We start from the raw sequence: 14,551 nt of genomic DNA on the forward strand, positions 1-14,551 counted from the left end.
AAAATTGTCTTCTTTCAGCCTGTATTCACTCCATTTAAGAAAAAAAAGGCAGCCAGAAACTGTTTTGGTCCAAACTCCAGTAGTTATCACATTCCTTGCTAACTGTCCTGCGTATTTATATGTCTCCTAACTATTACTCTATGTTTCAGTGACATTTCTCAGTCTCATGGCTCAGGGAGGTCGTGGAGCAGCTTTTGCTGTGCACTCTGCCACGCAAGGAAGGCCCGAGAGGCTTTTGGAGGGGAGGGGAGGTGACACAGCTGGATATTTGGGCCACGTCTAGGTGCTTAAAGTTGACTATCTTAGGCACGCGTAGGGCTGGTTTTCTTGTAGGGAGAAACAAGGTGGAGGAGGCAGCCGTGTAGCCGCAGAAAGGTTGGTGCAGGAGGACCCGGATGAGGGCGCCGGGTCTGGGGCTCAGACTGGCAGTGTTCACTGTTGGTGGCTCAGCCCCAGCCTCTGCTGTTGCCAGCTTTGAATCCTACACTGGCCTTTTGGGAGATTGATTTTGGCCCTTTCCTCTCCCCAGGGCAGCTCATCGCTCAGGGTTCTGTTGCTTCATTAGGTTCTGCATCAACCACACAGTCCAAAACGCCTCACAAGTCTCGAAGGTCTGTGCGAGCCAGCTCTCTTCCAATGAATTCACTCTAAGAAGGCATGAGAACGCAGGGGGCAAAGAACACCCAGTGTGTTTGTGTACTGCAAATCCCAGAACAGTTCAGTAACAATTTCTTTCTCCCTGTATCTTTGCTGGAAGACCACATCATGAGCAGCTGGGAATTTTAGTGGAGATTCAGTGCAGCATAGGAGGTAAAAGAGGTCCTGCCATCAGACTTTGTGTCCAGGTCCGACTTCTTCCTGATGTAACCTGGTGTACTTTATTGTCTCTGTGTAGAAGTGGGATTGCTATAGACCTATGTTGCAGGAATGTCATGAGGATTAAATAGAACAGTGCTTTTATAAATCCTTTAAGATGCTTAGCAGAGTGACTGGCACAGAGTACACAATAAGTATCAGCTCTTACTACTAATGGCATGGTGTATGGATTGAAAGTGGGCAAAACATATCTTGGTAAATTTCAGAATGAGAATATTTTATTCCACCTCCCTTAGCTGTTCCCACTTGCCTCTGCAAAACTAGGACCGAATATAGAGAAGAGTACAATATAAGTGCCTACATTTCTTTGGTTTATTCCTTTAATTGATATTTAGCTCTCTATTAAATGCTCAGGATAGAGTAATGAACAATATAAATTCCTCTTCTCATGGATCTTATTGTTTAGTTGGGTATATGACAAATAAATATTGATCGACTTGAAAAAATGAATGGATGGAAGAATGAATGGAGTATAATGTTGGGATGGATGGATGGATGGATGGATGGATGGATGGATGGATGGATGGGTGGATTCATCTGGGACATCTCACCAGATAACACGTTTCTTAAAGTAAAATAGAAGTGTGACTTTTAATGAGTCCTAGGCATTTATTCTGAAAGTTCGTGGGTAAATTCTCAATTTGGGTCAGAAATGCCATATGGTCAGGACAACTGGGACCCAGCCTGCACAGGAGTAGGAGGGCCTTTGCTCTAAGCTTTCCAGGAGAAGATCACCTTGATAGCCTCAGTCAGCACAAATATGTTGGGTGACTTTGTCCTGAAAGTTGTAGACAGAATGTCTTTTTTCCAGAAACACTGTGTCACACCATCCTCACATCACTGTAATTTAACCTTAAAAAAAGCCATGTCTCTTGATTTCTGTTTCAGTGAGAGCAAGAGGAGTTAATCTTCCTCCCATTTCAAAGAAAACAACACTCAGCAGCATGTCTCTAGGTGCGCCGCTCTCTGATATTGAAGCTGGGGCTAGAATACAAACGTTGGGACCTTAGCCCCATCCCCTTCCAGCCAGACCTTCAGGGTTCCCATCAAAATATTAAGCTGATATTAGCTACAAAGATATCTGTAAAACACAAACCTTGCCTCTCATAAAGTTGACTTTGATTCACCAAGATGCTGCAGGATAAGCTGGCTGATTTTAAACCCATAGGGAGGCTACTGGCCCTTCCTCTGCCCAGCAATAGAAGCAGAGTCCCGCTCACCCCTTCCCAAAGTTGCTACAATGTCTATGACATTCTTACCTTCATCCCAACTCTGCAAACATCTCCAAATTAAGATCAGATGACTAGTTCTATACTTTCAAAGCTTTTCCACCAAAGACTCCTTCCACCCTCATTCTAGAAGTCCTACCTGTCCAAGGTCATTAAACAGCCTTCAAAAACCTGACCTCCCAGTTTTTTCTCCTAATGCCCTGGCTTGATCCAAAAGCAGCACTTTCCTCAATGCAGAATGAGGCAGACAACAACCACCCACTGATTTTCTAAGGCCATACTTGATCTTTTTCACCCCTTTCCCCTCCCATATGTTACATTTGCCTAGGTTTTAAACATCTGTTCCAAAAAAGGTAATACTTGCTTCTCATTCGGAGCCTAGCAATGTGGACCAAAGTTCATATGACATATTGCAGAGTATGTTTAGTTGCAAATGCTATGTACAGGCTCTTTGAAATGTAGCATGTATGGCACCATGTGACACATGGTTGCCATGGCAATACACTTTTTGGCTGAACTACAGCATAAGCCCATGGAACATACATTGCTAATATGAGACTCTGCCCTGTGCTAATGCATAGGACACAGCCAATCTGGGATCTGGAACTCAAGGGGTTTCGCATGCAGCCTGGGGGGCAGATGCCCTCTTCTGCATGTGCAGGGAAGATGTGGCATCCTCCCTTTCCTGTCCTGTCTCACAGGGACAGGGCATGCTGTACATTCTGCCATGCATGGAGACAGCATTTGCTTGAATATCGGTTTGCTATATTTTGTATCAAAGGGGGCCCCAGCTGAAAACATTTTATTTTGTAAACTGAAGTGAAAAATCAGTTTATGGCAGATCTTTTTTTGAATAATGACATTCTTTTTCCCAATTCCAGAATTCAACAGTCATGAGCAGAGCTGAAAATTTTAAACAAGTTGAGTACCTCCTTATTCATGGAACAGCAGATGGTGAGTTTCAGTTAATTAGACTTTTTAGTATCACAGACAGGTTTGCAATTTCACTACTGACAAAACAAAAGCATGAGGGGCAAGACTGTTACATTTACTTCAATAAAACAGTGTTGCTTTCCACAACTCACTTGTCTTGGCCTAAATGGGATGCTGAATCCTAGAACTTCAAACCGTCCCTTTCTTCTTGTGCCTTTCCCACCCTTCCTACCAGAAAAGTGGAGCGGCTTTTAGTTACTTTATGTTTCCTTTCTCTCCCTGCAGATAACGTTCACTTTCAACAGTCAGCTCAGATCTCCAAAGCCCTGGTGGATGCTGGAGTGGATTTCCAGTCAATGGTATAGCAAAGCTTCCTGCAAGGGGAGGGAACTTCCTGGTGGGGTCTGGTTCCCCTCTTGGAACTACTTCTCCTCACAGAGGTTCCAGGAGACAGGGACGGAAGCAAAAGGAGTCATTTTTCCAATGAGAAGTTGAAGAAGTGATATCCTTGAGTCATAAAGAGTCACGTTCAATATCATACAATTGGGGGTTGAGAAGCACAATACTGCCTATCCTGAGAGGGTCAAAACCCTAGTCCTGTGATTGTCCCGTCTCTCCCTATTTTGATTAAAAATTAATCACTTACCCAGTGAACCTGTGGCAGAGTAATTCTAAAGTGAAACCAGCATGATAATAGCTCAGGTCAAATATGCAAATCCATCTCTAGGATGTGTTACTAGCTCTTCTAACAACAGTGGGGTATCAGTAATCAGTGCGCTTCAGTTTTTGCAACTTCCATGTTATCTTTTGTTGAACACCACAGGTTATAAACAATTAGGCCGGTTTTATAAAGTCGGAAATGGCTAGAGCTGTTGTTGCCTGCTCAGAGGATGTTTCTAGGTATTAAGTTAAATTCATTTTATGCACTGGACCTTTTCAGATTAAGAAGAAAAAAGATTATATATATGTGTGTGTTGCACTAAATATTTTTGTGTTGAGTCCTTTCTTGTCTGATTTAGCTTAAAAAGCCTGCTTTCCCTCACTCTCTTTTAACGTACACACTTTGCTCCGTGCTCAGTTCAAACAGCGCCTACTGTGTAAAAGTGGGACAGTCATTTGATACCACAAAACCTGGCATATATTTTGGGGGTTAGATTCTTATGAGGTTGAGGTGTATCCTTCCACTGTTCAAAGAAAAGACGTGATACTTTAAGCCATTTTTGAAAGGTAATTTATGTCTCCATAATATATGTTTGCCTGGCAGTGACTTCCTACTTGTTTCACGTGGTGGGATGAGTTGATAAATTTTTGCCTCAGGTCATCAACTCATCCTACATAAATGTCAGACATGCAGATAAGAGATTCCAGTGAAATTCCAGTGAAAAAGTGTTTGCAAATAATACATTTGACTTTTGACTTCATATGTTATGCTAAACATGTATATGGAATATTGAAATACATTTTTTCTAGTGCCTTAGTGATATATATTAGGAAAAATGGCTTTCTAAAAACTCATTTATTTTAATAGTTTATCTTACTGCAGTGTAGGAGAAATTTAACAGCTGAAAACACTTAATTAAAGTGGGCTTTACAGGATAAACATTCCCTGCTATGCATGATGTGTTTCTAAGTGTCCTTTGAGTCAAATTTGAAAATGGACTTGGATATTTTAATTATACATATCCTTAAAGCACTATGCAGTGAAGCCAAATTCACAGTGAGTTGTCTCAGCACCTGCAAAGGACGATCAGAGACTCCTGCAGGACAGAACTACATGCCCTGGAAAAGCTCTGGGAGGAAATGAGAAACCCTCTTTGATCACATTTCAGTTTATAAACTGATTGAAGAATTAAAACATCCTGTGTTATTCCATGTATGCTCATGAGAACTCACTTGGGTTAAAAAAAAAAAAAAAAGACAACTGACTACCTAATTCTGATCTTTCTTTTTCTCTCTCCAGTGGTATACAGATGAAGACCATGCGATCGCCAGTAGCACAGCACACCAACACATATACACCCACATGAGCCACTTCCTAAAGCAATGCTTCTCTCTACCTTAGCACCTTGGAACAGCATGCCATTTAAAGCTTCTGAAAAGCCACTTTCGCTCTCATTATCTCAAAACTGCACCATCAAGATGATGATGTTAAAAAATACACTCAAATCAAGAAATGTAAGGTTACCTTTGTTCCCAATTTCTTATCTATAACCCGAAGTAGGGACTTCTGTCTTCGCAACAGATTATTACCTTACGGAAGTTTGAATTATTCAGTCTGGTTTTGTTTATTATTTAAAATCACTTCCATATCAGTTAGTGAAACAACAAATAAGAATGGTTTTTATGGGAGCTTTGCAGAGGTTCCCTGGGCAGCATTTTTTTCTAACTGGACTAGACTTGTTCTCTTCTTGGAAGGAATGGCAGGATGTGGGCCATGATGTCACTGAGGCAGGGGTAAGAAAAGAGGGGGTAGGGAGAGAAGCTGGCAGGGCGAGGCTGTGAACCCCAGTCCAAGCCTGCTGACCCGACCAGGCTGCTCTCAGCTCCTCGAAGAGCTGTTCACAGCCAGACTGGCACAGTTTTCTGAGAAAGACTATTCAAACAGTCTCAGGAAATCATATATGCAAAAGCACTGACTTCTGAATAAAACCACAGCAGTTGAATAGACTCCAAAGAAATGAGAGAGAAACTGCCAACAATGCAGGGCCCCCAGGTGCCAGTTATGGCTATAGGTGCTACAAAAACACAGCAAGGGTGATGGGAAAGCATTGTAAATGTGCTTTAAAAATACTGATGTTTCCTAGTGAGAGAGGCAGCTTGGAACGGAGATGTGAACACATCAGCTTGCCCTGTTAAGAGATGAAAATATTTGTATTGCAAATCCTAACTTGAAGGAGTCTTTGCATCAGTTTTTCTTATTTCATTTCTTTGAGCATCTAATTAAAAGAATATTTTAACTTCCTTGAACTTGTTTTTAAAAACTGAAAATTAGCTACAAATGTGTGTAATATGATTCCCATTCTACATACGGTGGAATTTCTCCTGGTCAGTAATAAATGTGCCTTCATTTTTTCAGAGGTAATGAGTTCTGTGTCTTGAATCAGACCTAAACTGCATTGGCATATGGACACGCTTACTCAGAAAGGCTCTTGTTTATTTTGCTTGTTATCCCAAACTGCCTCGTAAACATGGAGAGGGTTCAGTTTTTGTAAGAAATAGATACATAGAAATGTGTTAAATTAAGCAATTCATAGCGATTTTATCTAATACATATACAATTACTGTTATCATACATATATATAAGCTTTTGAAAAATCAACTCAAAATAGTTTGGGTTATTTATATAATACATACTATATCATTTTATTCCGGGGAACTACGATGAGGCTCATAATATCAGATAATCTCGACAGTATCATCTTGGTAGCCCAGATGGCTCAGTAGAAGTTAAAAAAAAAAAAGTCAACAACTTAAGTGTTTAATTATTTTTGGTTGATATAACTATATTAATGAAACCATGCATTTAAGATGCTGAGATAACTGAGGACACATAATATTTTTGTTCAATTATTTGCAAAATGGCCTTATTTTTAAAAATTGATTTTATGAACTCAAACATAGTTTCAAACATAGCTGGAAAAAGTTGTCCCAGACACAATGAGTTACAGCATAAAAATCTAAAAATGGAAGAATTGGAAAAAATCTATCAATTCAACATGAGACTGGTGAGTCATGCATAGGAATGAACAGAACATTGTGAAATTGTTTCAACTGTATTTTCAGCGCATGGCGTCGAGTAATTAAGTCTCAAAATATCATTCATTCATTGGAACCATAAGCCTTAATTAAGTCTCAAATATCATTCATTCATTGGAGCCATAAGCCAACCTTCAAACCCTATAGGGCTCTTGTCATAATTCTAATAACAGAGTGCAATCACTGTGAGTAGCTGGACCAATCTTTACGGAGTTCTATATCCAGAAACAGTAATCATAGGTCATATGTTCACATTCTGGATTGAATTAGTAATCATAAAGCAAATTAAGTAAAAATTCTCCTTTTGTCTTAATTGAAACCAGACATTGTGCAATATCAGGTATTGTTCAGATATTAATAAGGCAATTTTACAACAGTAGATGTTGTACAATATCAGATACTATACAGATATTAAGAGGATTATATAATATCTGATATTGTACAACTATTGTACAATGTCAAAACTGTATGAATTTATTGTTTCTTTAGTTTCAAAACGTGCCCAATGTTTTCTCTGGAGCCCAGAGGTAATAAAAAAAAATCCCAGCACGTATTTTTCACATAATGAGGGTTGCAAATGGTGAGAATGTGACTGAAGTTAAAGTAAATTTCATCTGACCCTCATAGGACAAGTTTTACTCTCCAGTAAGAGTTTTAAATTAGTTTATTGAGGAAGTAAGTTAAATTGACAAATTCGAGATAGACTTAGTCTGAGGGTAGGTTTGAAACACACAGGAACTAGTAATACCAGTAGGATGTGCAGACTTGCCTGCCTTTGACTGTCGCAGCCTCACCAGGCACCTGGATGCTAAGATCCTTTCGTAAACAACCTGTTAGAGTGCACCGGTGCCCGGGAACACACGCGCCAAAGGAAAGGAGAAATTGTCACATCTCTTCTACGGATACAGTGTTTCTTTTTAAAGTTTTGATCAAGATTTTTAGAAAATCACTTTATAAATTATTTTTGAACTTTTTAAAATTGGAAATCTTGCCAGAAATGATTACATATCTCCATGCTTTCTTAAATAACCGGCATAGACCGTAATTCAATGCATTTTGATGACTCAAGGCCACCACCATGAAGATCAATGATCACATCAGGCTGTATGTCATTCTGAGTGTTTTATATTCACAGGTGGTCACTGAGGCTAGTAGTTTCACCACTTGGCATTTGTTGCTTTTGCTCTAAGTTGATGTGAGAATTCCAATTTATAAAACTATTAGATTTGTACAATATTTAAGATTCAATAAGCTCTAAATGAAAAACAACACCAAAACAGAAGAATGGGTTTTTTTCAGAGTAAAGTAAGAGAATTTTGTTCTTCCAACTTTGTGACAGCAGTGTCCGAGAACGGTATTACATACTTCCTGAAAGATCTGGAGTGTGTATTCAGGATGTCTGAGGGACACGGATGGTTCAGAATGAGAGATGAATGTGGGTAATAAAGCATAACGTCACTACCCTTAAGAAAAGCTCAGAGCATGGGATTAATAAGACCAATGTCATGCTCAGTAGAAATGTATCATCTCTCTGAATGTCACCTTTCTCTGACACTATTAACATTTAAACTCAAGGCTTTGAATTAATAAAAAGAAAGATAATTTTCTTACTGCCAAATTGAGAAGGGTGTATTTTCTGGAATTGAACTCCAGCAAACTCAGTCAAAATTCTTATCCTAAATAATCTTTCATCTGAACAGTCACCCCCAAGTTTGTCAGATTATTTAAAATGCATGTATGGTGAAAAGTGTGACCCATCAAACAACAAAAACTCTAATTGTTCCAATTAGTTTTTCCTATCCAAAGTCATGGTATTTGTGACTTGTGAGCAAAAATAGTATTTCATTGAGTAGGTTTGGTTTCTAGTGTTAATCACAGAAGGATGAGTGACAAAGAAAATGTAACATACTGAGAAGAAATATTACTCAACCCAATTCTGGTTGCATGAGCCAGAATGACTGCCTGTTTAAGGAGGAAGGCGGCCACATCTTGCCTCCTGCTGGACAGTCAGCGCACTGCAGCCGAGGCTAGGAGGACGTGGGTTAGAATCTCAGCATCGACACTCACAGTGAGGAACATTTTAAATAACATTGTTTAGCCTCCTTGAACTCCAGTTACTTCATTTGAAAGAGATACCAAAATACCTACCTCCCATACCTGTTGCATTGCTGTGGAGGTTTATACACCATGCCTGGTTTGATTCCATGGGTTACACCAGTTCTCCCCTTAGGCGTCTTGTGTCTGCACGTTTTGGGCATACGAAGGTGCTCAGTAAGCTTTTGCTTTTGTTCCAATGCTGCCATGTCAGTGAGAATCCTTTCTGGATCCTTAATGATTCTTAATAAACTGAGAGGCCACATCTTCGATATATTTTACTTACGATTCTGTCTACAGCCTTTGCTGGCTGAATAAACAGCAAAGCACAGAAAGAACTAGGCTCCGGAGAGTTACAAAGAAGGGATAAAACACTATCCTTACCTTTAAGGAGCTTATAAACAAATGGAAGAAATCTATGACTCTACACACGCTTGAAGGTAAAAGTTCCTAGATCTAAAGCTAAGTCTATGGATGGATGAGATAAGTGGGATGAAAAGGTGAGCAGGGGGAGGGTGGTTTCTGGACTCATATGAGCCAGCCATTGGCTGAATTTTGTACTACACTTAGATTTCTTTAATCGTCTCAGGATTACTGCTGATACCATGTTTTTCTGAACATTTTTGAAAAATACAACCCAAAACATTATATAAAGGAATGCTCTATGTGAAAGGATTTATCATAAAGTTCTTGTGCCTGTAGTTACTTATTAAGTACATACAGAATATGCTTGAGCCTGTTTTGTTTCAATCATAATAAAAGTTTATAGACCACCCAATGAGAGTTTGGTTTGAGTCTCTGAGAGTCATCCTGAGTACAGGATCCCTAAGGAAATAATTTCACTTTTCCCGCACTATGTCTTCTACCGTGCTGCCAGACTAATCTTTCCCAAAATGCATGCCTCTCCATTACTCAAAACTCTTAATGGATAAAGTTGAAATATACTAACATAAAATTTAACATCATTTATAATATCTCCAACTTGTATCCTTACCTTTTCATACAGGTCCCAACCACACTCCTAACACTCCACCATATTGGGCTGTCTGCTGGATTTCAAATATGTCATACATCACATATGTCAGGCTCCTGTTATACCATATATATTTACTTTCTATTTTATTTTTTCAATACTGACATGTTTGAGATCTTTGCAGTTCTTGGAGTAGGTTCCCTTCCCCATATCCATCCTAATTCATACGCTACCTCTTATATAACATTTTCTTCAAACTTAGCCCTACTCAAAATTCCATCCTTGAGTTACTCAGTTTCATTATACAACCAACTCAGTACACATCACATTATGTTACAGGTATGTGTCTACCCTGCCCTAAGAAGCGAGGCTCACAGTCCTATTTTCAAAGCTCCAGCACAAAAAGTAGTGGCCATTACACCAATAAAAACTGTAATGAAGTGACAGCTGTGTCCATGAGCTACAGTTTTCTAAGGAAAACACCGAAAGAGCTCTCTACAATTATTACGAGTAATCCTTGAATATTGGGCTTCTCCAAGGGGACTGATTACAAGCAGACTTTCAAAGTAGATAGTTAGAGAATCATCATATTACCCAAATTACTCTCATAAAATTTTCAAACGGTTGTAATCTCATTTCACTGTATGAATATACAAGAGAGATCTATTGGAAAATGTGGAGAGCAATATTGCAATGATAGTAAAATAGTCCCACACCTAGAAGCAAAGAGGCTAAAGTTCAATAGAAACAGAGGTAGATCAGTGTAGGTTAAAAAAATAATGAGCCACACTTTTAAAAGCCAAGAAAAATCCTAAAAGATTTAGGGATTGTATTGAAATACAAGTTGCTAGTGAATCATCAGTGGAGAGTTTCTATAAGGCTAAACTACACCAAGGAGATACTCAAATTATATTTAGGAGAAACTTCCCAATATTGAAGGCTGTTAAGTGATAGCAGTTACAAAGTAAACTCATGAGTCAAGAGGAAAATACTAACCAGTACATTACAGTTCTGAATGCAGTTACCTCCATAACATATTGCTAGATAGCTACAAAAGAATACTGTTCCCATCTGATCTACTGTAACAAAGAGGGAGGAGACAAATTTTAGAAAATGCTTTTCCCAAGAGGGGTAAAAACCGAAGCCTAAGGAGTTCTAATAATGGGAAATCCTACTAAGGATCTTAGAAGCTTTTACTAGTCATGGGTACAATGTCATCTGTATCTAACTCACTGCTCTCTGGGAAAATGAAGAGGTACATCCTAATATAGCTCTCATCATAGTTTGTTCATAAAGTTCAAATTGTTTGAATACTCTTGAAACGTGTACATCACCAAGTTTGCTTAACATCAGGGGTGTGTCTAAATTTAAATATTATGTTCAATCAAAATGTTCTACATTGATAAGGAAAAAAAGACAAAACACTTTGCATCACAATTTAAAATTTGCAAGGAAATTAGTTAGGATAAATATTTATTTCCACATAACATTTCTTAGTTGTGAAAAACACAATATCCTAGTCACATTTACACATTACTTAAACTTTGCAATAAATTACATTCAAGATATTCAGTAATTTTGACCAGGAATCTGAAATTAGGAGGAAATATATAACACTACATTTTTCTTATATTTTATATGATTTCAAAATATTAAGATTAACATAGGGATAGCATTAAAATTCACACAAGAACAAAATGACTATAAAAATACTCAGAAATACAGAATTTCATTGGATATGAGTGCTTATTCAAATAGGTGATCATGTGAAGGTTTTAATTCACTATGATCATTTTAAACAGAACAATTATTAATATATTAAAACACTAGGAGGCTGCTTTTGGGACTGACTGGCATGTATACCTAGTCTAAATCATAAAACAATGGGAATGGTTACACGTAGTATCTGTATTATAAAATACACAAAGGCAATGCATTTGGAATGTAAAGTTTCTGTATTTTTCCTTGGCATTTATAAACACAGACTTTATTAACTACCAACTCTTCTTATATTTTTTAGGTTTATGTTCCATAAACGAAATGGCTCCTTGAAAGATTGTGAGGGGAATTTTACAGAAGTCATCAAAATGTTGAACCCAGTGGAGGCTTTGTTGTTTATTTCCTTCATAAGCTTAATCACAAGAGGATTTGTTGTGGGGTTTTTTTTTTCACTTTTCATGTACACTTATACTCAGAATATTAATTCATAGTTTGGAAAAGCCACAGGGCTCTGAATTATTGTAAAACTGGACACTGAAGATTATAAGGTTGATGATCATTGGTAATTCTTAGGAAACAAGAGCACTATGAGATTTCATCTTTATTAATTCACATTCATTTGAAGTGAAATAAAATACTGTATTTTTAGTAATGCTCAAAAATTCTTAATTTTCCTTCCTCTTGTATAAACTTAGTAAAGATGGATTATTTCATATAGACTGAAATATCTACAGAAGCTTCTCAAATAGAATCTGAAATTTTCATTTAAAAGATTATTTTTCTACAGCATGCATTTAATTAAAACGTGGAGAAGAGCTCTGCAGAAGAAAAAATGACAATTGGAGACCTATCAGTCTAACATTAGAACATGATTCAGAAGCAGCATTAAGCAGTCCATGACCTTTAGCAGTGGAATAACTGTACAGGAGTGGAACTTCATGTACAATAACTCACCATGTGGCATTCCACAAGTATGTATATAATAGGTTTATTTGGAAAACACTTGTTGTCAATGGGAGGTAAATTTAACAGCATATTTCTGATAAAGGTTTATATTGAAAATCTCACAAACCCTACAAAGTTTTCCTAAAGCATTTCATACAAGCCTAGTATTTGATCATGTAATCACAACCTGAACATTAAGCAAATACTACTTGACTCTTTGCATTAGTATCTGATTCGTTTAAACAAGTTGTGAATAGGTTTCCATATATATTTTTCAAAATGACTTTAAGTTTTAGTTACATATAAATTCTTAAGTATTAAATGTATCATATTAAATCAAGGAAATGCATAAATACAATTATTAAAAAATGCTTTCAAACTAACTTTTCGATTTGGGTCTTTTGAAATAAGTCACTAATGCTAAGCTATAAAAAATAAAAAGAAGTAAGACTACCTTTCAAAATTCTTCTAAATGAAATTATCAGGTATCTTCAGGTCTCTAAGTAGGAAAATACAAACTAGGTGATATGACATCTCTTTAAGAAAGCTATTGCTCTCGTAAAACTGACAATGAGAATCTAGTGTTTACAAATGTCTAAAATACAGCAAGGAACACAGAGATTCTTGCATTAGCTATTGTATATGCTCACAAGGGTGTCTCACTGTTCAGAAGTTTAAACACAGAAATGAAACGAGTATTGCACTACTTACAGTATGAAGGTGGATTTGGGATGAAAGACAGAATTTATAATACATGATCAAAGCAGTTTTATGAATAATTGTGGCACTCCTCTCATATATATGTAAAAAATAAACTGAAGATCAAGTCATAGACAAGTCTCCCTGTCAACACCTTTCCCTGAGTCAGCTTTCTTCTCTTTTCGGCTTTCAGTGCTACAGGGGAAAAAGGAGAAATGTATTATTTCAATCCAGCATGGCTATTAGGAGGTCTGCTGGTTCAGACACAAAACCCATCAACCCCAAAGCACCACAAGGGCCCTTAGGCATTGCTCTTTCATGCTGCAAAGCATAGATAGATAGCAGCAATTCAAATCCTCTGCACTCAGTGAGACAGAAACCAAGAACTGCAGAAAAAGGGAAATCCAAAAAACAAAAACTAAAAAACAAAAACCAGACATTTTAAAAACAGTACCCAAAGCATGCAAGATTAATACCATGGTCCTCATTTGTGCAAATAAATCACTGATGATTGTTGAAAATGCCATTCATGCCCCTGTCTTAAGATAGCACTGACACTATGAATGACATGAACAAGATGGATGTCGCAGTAGGTATTTCTGGGCCCTGCTGCAAGTGGCGCATGCTTTGTGCACAGACTGGATTCTGATCTTTGGTGAGAACTGCGTTGTCGTCCAGAGGACAGACATGCCTCTGCTGGTCGGGAGGACCCGGTCACCCCGCACACTGCCCTCCAAACACCTGTGCCGTCTCTTCACAGACAGACCCTCCTCCTGTCCATCAGAGGAAGCGTGTTTCACCTCACTCCTTCCAGAATAAACTCATTCCCAAGTGGCTTCTGTTTTAACTGTTCTCCAATTAACTTTATCAGTGGGCAAACTGGTAATGTGACTCTATCATTTTTTAAAAAATATTTTTCCGATGTTCACTTTTCCTACTCTCAAGTTGACAATTTTCACGCGAAATTCAAATAATGGGCTGACACGCATGAAGCTCACACCAACAGTACATGCATGCTCCCGAGGGGCAGATCTGCTCCCTCCCGGCCACGTCTGGCACGGGCCAACCTGAACGCTGAGGCCCTTCCTGGGCCCCTGCTGCTGCTGACTCGAGGGCAGCCCACACCCGGACGCTGGGGCCCTGAGCTGCAAGAACCCACACATTTTTACTGTTAACTTTGGCTCTTAATATAACTATGAAATAGTTGATGGTGGGGAAACCCTTGGTTTTATATAACTCTTCTCCAAATAGGAAAGGGACAGTTAAAGTCCCCTTTTTCCTACAGGACCTCCTGTGCAGCTTTCGTAGTGGTCAATAACTTAGACAC

General features: G+C 38.3%; 2 protein-coding genes across 9 annotated transcripts in view; one reads left to right on the forward strand and one right to left on the reverse strand.

Annotated features, from left to right (window-relative positions):
* DPP4 (dipeptidyl peptidase 4) overlaps positions 1–6,115 on the forward strand; it is a 79,185-nt gene extending 73,070 nt beyond the window's left edge. For both annotated transcript variants that reach the window (XM_081242085.1, XM_081242086.1), the window contains exons 24-26: positions 2,987–3,059; positions 3,324–3,397; positions 4,999–6,115. In XM_081242085.1, the coding sequence (XP_081098211.1) occupies positions 2,987–3,059; positions 3,324–3,397; positions 4,999–5,100 (249 nt within the window). In that variant the 3' untranslated portion in view covers positions 5,101–6,115. The remainder of the gene's footprint in view (positions 1–2,986; positions 3,060–3,323; positions 3,398–4,998) is intronic.
* Positions 6,116–12,928: 6,813 nt separating this feature from the next.
* Positions 12,929–14,551, reverse strand: part of SLC4A10 (solute carrier family 4 member 10) — a gene marked incomplete at both ends in the record, with an annotated part of 311,945 nt that continues 310,322 nt past the window's right edge. For all 7 annotated transcript variants that reach the window (XM_081241990.1, XM_081241987.1, XM_081241989.1 and 4 more), the window contains one exon: positions 12,929–13,419. In XM_081241990.1, coding sequence (XP_081098116.1) covers positions 13,353–13,419 — 67 coding nt within the window. The remainder of the gene's footprint in view (positions 13,420–14,551) is intronic.

Source organism: Mesoplodon bidens (assembly GCF_964165515.1).
Source record: "Mesoplodon bidens genome assembly, chromosome: 8".
NCBI lineage: Eukaryota > Metazoa > Chordata > Mammalia > Artiodactyla > Ziphiidae > Mesoplodon > Mesoplodon bidens.